Source organism: Cydia pomonella, chromosome 12 (genome assembly GCF_033807575.1).
Source record: "Cydia pomonella isolate Wapato2018A chromosome 12, ilCydPomo1, whole genome shotgun sequence".
Classification (NCBI taxonomy): domain Eukaryota; kingdom Metazoa; phylum Arthropoda; class Insecta; order Lepidoptera; family Tortricidae; genus Cydia; species Cydia pomonella.
Genome location: NC_084714.1, coordinates 11,062,957 through 11,072,665, shown reverse-complemented (window position 1 = coordinate 11,072,665; position 9,709 = coordinate 11,062,957). Strand labels below are relative to the sequence as shown.

The following is a 9,709-nucleotide window of genomic DNA, read 5'->3' as shown; positions in this document are numbered from 1 at the left end:
AAACCACCCAAATATATTTGTGTGAAAATCCGGCCCTGTTTTTTACCTGCTCCTCGAGAAACATAACATTGCTTCCTTGGCGCTAGCTAGCCGTGCGCTCGCATTACCAGTGCAAGCGAGGTCTTCGAATACGTATCTTTGTTTCGGATCGCAGTGTCACAAGTTAAGCTGGTTTTAGAGCGTTTAGTCGCCTGCCTTAGACGCACCAATAGAGATCAGACAGCTATTCTGTTAGAATTCTGTATTAGTTCATAATGAATCTTATTCCGTGCTCAATAGAGTAGTAATTCAATAAACGCTACCTATGCGGCTTGACCATTTTTTCATAGTGGCACGCGCCTTTGCGGTTTTTAAACAATAGATAAGACGATAATCCGTAGAAGCTCACGGAGGAAAATAGAAACTATAACTAACACGTTCCCTGTGCATGCATCATATGTGTAGCATTTTAGGGTACATATGATACGTGCATGCACCACTAATGATGCACGACCCCATATAAACTTAAACCATTGCCAAAATTTACACGTATGAGCTAGGTCTTTTTTATTTGTATGCACATACTGGCTATGAACCCTTTGACAAAAAACACGTGCGTCCGGATGACATTTATGTAATGTTGCCAGGTTATGAGAGTTACAAATAAAACAAAAAAATATTGTCATTTTTTATTTGAAATAAAAAAAATAAAACAAGTTATTTGCACTTATTGCACATGATAATTAAAATAAAGAAATAATCAAACAAATTTGCAAAAAAAAAACTAATAACAAAGGGGTTGTTATTTATAATGGCAGGCATTGAAGCATCTAAGACACAATGCTTTCTTGCACATCGAACACTCAGTGTCCGTTTGTTTCGCCCTTTTGCGAGCTTCTGTAGGCGTCCTACCCTGTTCAGTAATTAATTTGTAGCACCCAATGCAACGTTTTCGAAAAAATTTATTGTTACGGCGTGGAATTTTGGTCAGTTCATGGCGGCGGGGTAAGGTAGACTGAATCGATGGCCCAGCCGAAGGTTCGGAATATTTAATACCAAGAAGATGACTAATAATTTCCTCGTGGCCTGACAAAAGAGGCATTTTTTTGTTAGCATTGATGTCCTTGTAGATTAAAATTGCATTAACAACTGCAAGGGATATTAGATCAGTCGCAATTTTTTTATACCAGAAACAAGTCTTGCGTACAGGCGAATTGTAGCTTGCCAGCTGATCAGCTATATCAATGCCTTTCTTGCCGCGATTGTAATCTAATACAATCTTGGGTTTCATGACTGGCCTTAATCCAGTGGACATTGCCATTTGATGATCATGGCGTGTTGATAAAACCAAAACATCAATCGAGAGAAACGTCAAATTGCCTTGAAGCGTGCATGAATGACATGTAGTGCACTGAGCAGTGAGCTAGCACGTGCATGCATCACATTTTGGGCACCAGTTTAGAAGCTCATACGTGTATGCATCGCATGTGGGGCACTCGGAAAAATGGGGAAAATAGGAAAAACGGTCTTCATGACTATCTTTTTTATGCCTAAATATCAACATACATACTGTATAAAAGGTATTTACAAAAACACAAAATTGCACGTGAGGACTCAATTTCTGGTTCCTAGGTACACAGGGAACGTGCTAATATTACAATTACCTAATGTTGGTACACTGTATTAGCCATAGTATTTTATTAACATCCAAGAAATACTCTGCGTTGACATAGACTATATAAAATGTTTAGCCGTTACGTTGGTAAGCCTGGAATAATACTATATGATATAAAAGCCTAATTTCTAGCTCGATGTTGGAAATATACATATAAAGTTTATTATTACTGTTCCATCCAGTATTATTGCAGTTTACCATTTATCAACTATCGTGACCTATTTTTATCGTAAATATGATTTAAAAGCAAAAAACGTGAACAAACTAACGGAATAGTATGGGAATTGACAAAAACACACGTAGCTTTTTTGCCATATTTGGCCACATCAAGCGCTGTGATCGTTACGGCTTCCCCCACCACCCGCTTTGCACGCTTCCAAATACTAATGTATTTATGGTATGTTTTTAACATTGGCAACATATGCCAGTGAGATACGGCGCCCCACCTTTGCTATCTCTAGTGGACCGTTTTCTCTAGTCTGGTAATAACACCTTTCTGACTCAATGGTAAGGTTCAATTTAGTATGACAAAAAAAAATTAGGAGCCAGCTCCACTTTATATCTCAATGGGGAAGAGTCATAGAATGTATGGGCTCTCCGACTTCGGTGTTCGCAGTAGGCCCTCTGACTCTACTACCTTGTTTCTGGTGAATCGGGTCATGTAGACTATTTCACTGACATAAATGTATTACGTTTATTTAGGCCTTTAGTTTAAAAAACAATGTCTGTTTTTTTATAGTTCTGCAGGGTCCCCGTCACAAAACTCACATTTAAAAAATTCTTAACAATGTAAATCAACGCCATCTAGTAAGTTACAAGTCTAACTAGAATCCATCACATCACTGCTGTATCATGTAACCGACCGAAAACCTCAACCAAACCGGCCAAGCCGTATTTTAGAAAAATAGGAACATTATGTAATTTGTTTGCGCTACACACTCGTATTTACCGTCACCGTTCCGCTGAGATTAAATTGACAAAAACGGAGCAATTAATCATTAACAATTAATCTAAATACACACACACACACTGGATGCGTTCTGCGGTCAGGTCATTACATACATTTCAATTTGACCTGACCTGACCGCAGACCGCATCCAGTGCGGCAAATCCTTTAAGGTTCACATGATTCCTTTCAACTACGCTATAGGTATATGCGTCCTTCTACTTTGGCGGCCTGCAGCTGCAGCTAATTATCAGGTGAAAGCTTCCCCAATCTGCCCAAGCTGAAAGTACACCTGTAGGGCTGATGGTCGGCTCTTTATCATTTGTCACCATGCTTGTCACTTTCTAACAAGTATGTAAGCGCGAAAGTGACAAGTGATAAAAATTGAACCATGCTGCCACCGCTGATACTTATTAGCTGCACTAAATATATGTTTCTTCTACTTTGGGGGCCTGCAATGCAAAACTGCAGTTATCAGGTGAAATAGCCTTTAAAACTTTTGACTGGCAAAGCTAATTTAAATAACAGCAAATAGTAAATTTAATTGAAATGCTTGAAAGTTCAACTCTGTCGCTTAACTTCAAACTCTGATAAAACCAATCGAACCTCTTAGGAAATATAATATCTACCCTATTGGCTACGTCAGCTACGTGCGAACTGCACGGTGGGGGTAAGTAAAGCGATCCCAGCGCATAAGGTGGCAAAAATTTTAACTAACTGCGGACAGCGTCTAACATTTCGTACAAGTTATAGGGCTCGAAATGAAACTTAAATTTACGATTAGTAACTAAATTATTAATACTGTATCCATGTAAATAGCTTTGCAAATGGCGGCAAATGCCACATATGTGATCTTTTTCTAGAAGTTAAGAATGGGTATTAGTAAGTTATCCTTAAAATAATAGACATTCAACATCGCGGACTTTTTTGTAGACCCATGAAAGAGAGACAGCCCCACCATACATAGTTTTTTTATAGCTCAAACGGATTAGGCAGCGTTTTCGATTAAAGCTCCTAGCCAGCGTGATATTTCCAACAACATTGTTATATTTCAACCAATTTACACTAAACCTTTACAAGTTATATACCTAAACCTTCCTCAAGAATAGGCGGGTCCACACACACCTCCTAGTGAGTATTGTATTCTCTGGTCCACACTGAGCGAGCATACGCGCGAGGCAATTTTCTCACGCACAAAGCGACCAATGTAGATTGTAGACGTGCCTCGGCCGAGGCGGCGCGCGAGTTTTCCTCGCCTGAGCGCACCCGCCTAATCCACTCTTGTGATAGATGAAAGTAGTTTGAAAATCCGTTCAGTAGTTTTTAGTTTTGGAGTAATTTTATAAGATGTAGTGAATTGACGTTTTCCCCTAGATTTGCGCGACAGTCGTGTACATAGCGAATATCTTCCCAGACAGGTTTTGTGGCAAAATACAGTAAATAAATATTATAGGACATTATTACACAAATTGACTAAGTCCCACAGTAAGCTCAATAAGGCTTGTGTTGAGGGTACTTAGACAACGATATATATAAATACTTAAATACATAGAAAACACCCATGACTCAGGAACAAATACCCATGCTCATCACACAAATAAATGCCCTTACCAGGATTTGAACCCGGGACCATCAGCTTCGTAGGCAGGGTCACTACCCACTAGGCCAAACCGGTCGTCAAACAGTGATTGACAAAATCAAATATCGACGTCTCTATTATCGATGTTACCTTAGCGTTATAGATATTTTTAACATCAAAGATAGCTACCGCGAAATACACAACACCGACAACACATTCGATATCTTCTTTGATACACCCATTGGTAGTTAGCTTATTTTTTGACACTGTATTCTACACATAACGTTTTTATTTTTAAATACTTAATATATGTAATAAAGAAATGATGGTCGGAGTTGTAATTATTTTAATTCTTGAAATTTCCCGGTAAATTACAGCAAGTAGAATTTACATCTTTTAATTATTAATCTATGAATGACTTATCGATAACATATTTGTCGATGTTTCATTTTCTCAAGCACTCTTTTTTGCCACATAAACTTCTGTCTGTACCTACCAAAATCGCACAATCTGACAGTTGAATTTAACCAAGTTTGAAGACTGAACTTGACACATTCACTGCCAAAAACAAGCAAAATGTTTTAAGTAATGAGGAAATCACTGTAACATAAGCTGTTGACAGATGGAAATAAGAGGCCAATTTTAAGATTTACTTTATTGAACATTCATTTTAATCCCCATTTGTTATAAAATGTTTGAATTACACAAAAGTAAACTGGAATGAAGTGCCAAAGAATCCTTATCTCTTATTAATTTATTTCCTCTTATCTAGTTAGTTGAATTAAGTAAAAAAACACCAGGAATCTACTTGTCTCGAACCTTGATAAGATCATTTAGATCTAAAGCTACACATATTTCCTTAGAATCAGTGCGTGGATTCCTGTCCAATATTTCGGTAATAGGGTAGTAATTGTCACGGTTGTCCACATTCCATCCCGAATACTGAAAAATAAGACACATATAAACAACCATACTAAATAATTAAACGCACAAATCATATTTGATAGCAACAATATATATTTTATAAAAAAAACACTTACTACACAAGTACACTTGTGCAAAATCTTCCCACTTGACTCCATAGGGATAAATTTCTGTAGAAGTGCTTTTCCATCAATTTTCCACAAATTCAACTCATCCAATTTTGATGTTACTGTATCTCCGTCCCACTTGACATCAGATTTCAACAGTACAAAGTTTCCAGACTGAAAAAGCAAGAAGGATAAAAATATTGATATACTTCATAAAATATTACCCACTCAACATGCAGAATTCATGTAAAAACAAAAAACTTACATGGAAGTGCTTTGGTACATCCTTAGATTGACTGGAATCGGACTTATTTCCATCAGATCCATTCTTCTCGTCTTCTGAGCCCTCCTCCTCATCAAGTTCTCCCTCGTCCTCCTCTCCTTCTCCTTCTTCATCTTCTTCACCCTCGCCTTCACTTTCTTCTGAGGAATCGTCCTTGCGTTTCTTTTTCGAATTGTTCAGTGATGGCCCTTTTGATGATCGCTTGCGACCAGGACGCCCGCCGGGCTGTTCATTCTATGTTAAAACGGACCGAAATTTAATTTAAACTATTGTTGTCTTTACAACAATGAACACAAATGGTGCTATGTATACATAGGGTGTAGGGGATCTATACATAATTAGCCACTCTAAACAATAAAACTTCTATTTGCCTTATTTATTTCTGGCTTAGTATGGAGAGGCCAATAACTATAGCAGTCACCCTACAAGAAAACAAAAGACACCACCGGTAATATTGTCCTAAATATTTATTATGCAGAAAAAGAAAATTAGGAATTCAGAGCCATAGAAATTAACTGCTCGGTTCCAACATGAGCAGTTGGCGCAATTTGGAGAGAATCGTCTAACAAGTATACTAACTAAACATAAAATTCAGCGTAACTATTTAATATCGCTTACAGCAAGAATAAAACCTAACCTAAGCAGTTACTGTTTGTAGCATCATATACAAAAATAAAATATTCGTTGTCATTAAAGGCACATGAAATTAGATGCGCGAAATTTCATAATCCATAATCACAATATTATAAGAAATATATTTAAATAATGAATACAATATTTCATGTTACATTTCAACTTACTGAGTCGGCATCCGGCGTCCAATCTTCTCCCGAGTCTTGAAATTCTTCAGGCTCGCCTGCGGGCTCAGAGCCCTCGGAATCTTCGTCTTTCTTTAGGGATTTACGTTTACGCATATTTAAAGTGATTCAATGTAATATAAGATTTAAATGCCCTATAAAGCTAAACCCACGCCGTTTTTGATAAAACCAAGGCAGAGAAGCAAAGCAACGCTTTAGCAAATCGACAAGGCTTGCCCGTTGCCCGTTTGCTTGCTAAGTTGCCATAGACAAAAGTTGTGGTTTTCTTATTTAGTAAGGTACGAACACATATGCAGTTGTAAATTCTAAATATTTTCTTAACTACTTAAAATATACAAAACGAATTATATGTGTGTAAACAATATAACAATCAGTATTTTTATTGAATCTGCTTGTATTCAGGCCCCTTAAGACTAAGTAACTTTTTAGTTATGAAAGTAACTCAAGTCTACCAATATAATAAGCTTTCACACAAACATAGACATACAATATAACAAAGAATATATTATATTCTGTGGCACCAATTACAGTGTTGCAAGGTTTCACGCATTTCCTCGAAATTGAAGCAAAGCACTTTCAAAAGGCCAAATTCATCGCATAAAAAAATAACCTAAATTAATTAAATATATAACTACTGTAAATGTTGTTTAGTAAATTTGAACTAAGTGATATCTAATACATGTCCGAATTGATTGTCAATAAGTCAATAACACTATTATAGACATGAAAGCTAAGTGAGAAGGAACCTGTGACTCGTATTTTTTCTACGGTAAATATCTTGTTTTATCTGGCAAACTTCGTGATAGATCGAACGAATCGAATCGAAGCGAGCTAGCGTAGCGTCGTAGTCGCGTCGTTGTCATATCAGCTGATTGCGTCATTGCCTGTAAAGACAAAAAAACAAAAAACAAGTCGCAATATCGAATTTGGCTTTGTTGTGATTATTTTGGAAATTATAGTGTTAATATTCCAAAATGAAATTCCAATACAAGGAGGAGCATTCTTTCGAGAAGAGGAAGACCGAGGGTGAGAAAATACGCAGAAAATATCCGGATCGTGTGCCTGTCATCGTCGAGAAAGCCCCGAAGGCACGTTTGGGAGACCTCGACAAGAAGAAGTATTTGGTGCCCTCTGATTTGACCGTCGGCCAGTTCTACTTCCTGATCAGGAAACGCATTCACCTTCGGCCGGAGGACGCGCTGTTTTTCTTTGTCAACAATGTTATCCCTCCCACCTCTGCGACCATGGGCTCACTTTACCAAGAGCACCACGATGAAGACTTCTTCCTGTACATAGCATTCTCTGATGAAAACGTTTATGGCAAATATGCTTAATTTCATAATATCTCCTATTCTTAAATGTATACCTAATTATTAAAATATTATGTGTAGAATTATTTGACCATATGGTGAAACATAGTTTTAAGGCTTAGTTAATATTCTTGTATTATGTGTTAAAGGTGATATTGATTTATTTGCTAATTCCAGACACAAGTTTGCAATTTACACTGTTATATTTATAGAATTACACAAAATATGGGTAAAATATAATGATGCATTGTTTCAATCTCTTTGTTTGGTTTAGTTATTTGTAATTACTTCTCTATAATAATAAAAAACCAAAAAAAAAACTAATATTGCTTCTCAATCTAAAATAGAAATATCCTTCCCTATTATCCCTTGTACCTACATGATATTAAATTTAAATTTAAGGTATCTATTTAACATAGAAACAAGAAAATAAAAATACAGATTTTTGTATATAGAACCTCTGTCTTTATGAATGTTAATTAAAAAATTGTGATTCCTAGTCCATATTGATGAATCATTTGACAACTTGTTTATCAAAATCAACCTAGTCATTTTAATGCTGAAGTAGGACACAAAACTCATTTAGATTGCTAGAATCATAATTTGAATTGTGAATAAATTTTTAGTTTTACTTTGCATGTTCGATAACAGCCTGTCTGGCCCAGTGTGTAGTGACTAGTGACTGCTTCAAATCCCCAGGTTCAAATCCTGGTATCCTGGTTAGGGCATTTATTTGTGTGATGAGCATGGATATTTGTTCCTGAGTCGTGGATTTTTCACTGTTTTCTATGTACTTATCTATTAATTCTATACCTACCTAGGAGAAAATGTCATCTTTTTCACCACACCAGCTCGAAAATGCTCTCAATACTCTTTGAAACAGCACTTAGCATTTTATATACAAGAGTGCCAAGTGCATAATGAAAATTTTAGTTGTTTTCTACTTTAGCTGGTATTTATAGCATGACAATATGGTTTTAACGGTGATTTTGAATGATAAATATTTAAAAGCATTAATTTGGACTCTAATACCAATGGTGTGGTGAAAAATGTTGTGTTACGCTCATGGTTCAATTTGGAATTCTTTGCTTGCTCAGGTCTCAATACTCTCAATACAAGCACGATACAACAACTATGCTTCTTTGATAACTTTCCACGTCTAATCTCAAATTCACGTTTCCTGGAAACTGCTAAAAAGGCAAAAAGCAAATGTAACATGTAACTAAGGCCGCGGACTGGACGCAAGCGAAGTTCCTACATTTGGTCCAGTGCAGTGTATAAATGGCCTTAGATTTTCCGCTCAGCACCGCTTGCGTCCAGTCGAAAAGTGGAATCTTGAGCCTTGCGAGGGTTAAAAACTTTGCTACTGAGTAAAAAACACAAAAAAAACGTCACCACACACCAACGCGAGGAAAATACAAAAAAAGTTAATTCCACAAGCCAAAATGAGGATACGACTCGAAATTTGCATTACTAAAATAGTGGATGAAATGCAATTTTCTCATCAGTTTTTGATAAAGGTTCTTTACGAGCTGGTGAAAATTTGTTTCACTCAGTAGCAAAGTTTGTTCACTGTCGTGCCTTGAAACTTTCGCAACGCTCAAGATTCCGCTTTAAGAACTACGAGAGTAGCGAGGCAATTTTCAATTTTTTGAAACTTTAGCTTCCTCGGAACTTTGTTCTAGTTAGGTCTCGGACACGAGGGGTAAACAACTTTGACTCGTTCTAAACAAATATACTTTTGAAGCCATTTTGATCATTTACAGTACTACAAAATAATACCAAAATGATGTTAATTTAATAGATCATTGAATTGTATCGAAATTCGCAAGCCACATGATTAAATGTTATCGCTAGGCATACCAATGACGCGGACGCCTAGGCAAGGCGGTAACTGCGCCGCGATAACAATTCATTTTCACTTGTGCTGGTCGATGCTTGCTACTACAACCTACATTCTAATAATAGCGCTTAGAGATGTAATTGTTATTACCGAAAAAAAAATGTCTTGTACGTATATAACTGTCATACTATAAGATTGTGCCTGTATTTCGGGCGATGAATACAAAGAGCAATGAAAATACCACA

At 36.7% G+C, this 9,709-nt stretch overlaps 2 protein-coding genes across 2 annotated transcripts; one reads left to right on the top strand and one right to left on the bottom strand.

Moving 5' to 3' along the window:
* Positions 1–4,816: 4,816 nt before the first annotated feature.
* LOC133523535 (high mobility group nucleosome-binding domain-containing protein 5-like) lies at positions 4,817–6,543 on the bottom strand. The gene is made up of 4 exons (XM_061859182.1): positions 6,294–6,543; positions 5,476–5,727; positions 5,220–5,384; positions 4,817–5,121 (listed from the first exon to the last, which is right to left on the bottom strand). Exons 1-4 carry the CDS (start codon positions 6,405–6,407, stop codon positions 4,984–4,986), a joined length of 669 nt encoding a protein of 222 aa, XP_061715166.1. The 5' UTR covers positions 6,408–6,543; the 3' UTR covers positions 4,817–4,983.
* A 570-nt stretch (positions 6,544–7,113) lies between these two features.
* Positions 7,114–7,877, top strand: LOC133523537 (gamma-aminobutyric acid receptor-associated protein). The gene has a single exon (XM_061859184.1). It carries the CDS (start codon positions 7,286–7,288, stop codon positions 7,643–7,645), a length of 360 nt encoding a protein of 119 aa, XP_061715168.1. The 5' UTR covers positions 7,114–7,285; the 3' UTR covers positions 7,646–7,877.
* The last annotated feature ends 1,832 nt before the right edge of the window (positions 7,878–9,709 follow it).

Bases quoted from the DNA above. Each gene is read 5' to 3' on its own strand.
- LOC133523537 (XM_061859184.1), top strand. From the start codon at position 7,286: ATGAAATTCCAATACAAGGAGGAGCATTCTTTCGAGAAGAGGAAGACC.
- LOC133523535 (XM_061859182.1), bottom strand. From the start codon at position 6,407: ATGCGTAAACGTAAATCCCTAAAGAAAGACGAAGATTCCGAGGGCTCT. The intron at 5,728-6,293 runs GTAAGTTGAAAT...GTTTTAACATAG, and splicing joins GGACGCCGGATGCCGACTCA to AATGAACAGCCCGGCGGGCG. The intron at 5,122-5,219 runs GTAAGTGTTTTT...CTTATTTTTCAG, and splicing joins TGCACAAGTGTACTTGTGTA to TATTCGGGATGGAATGTGGA.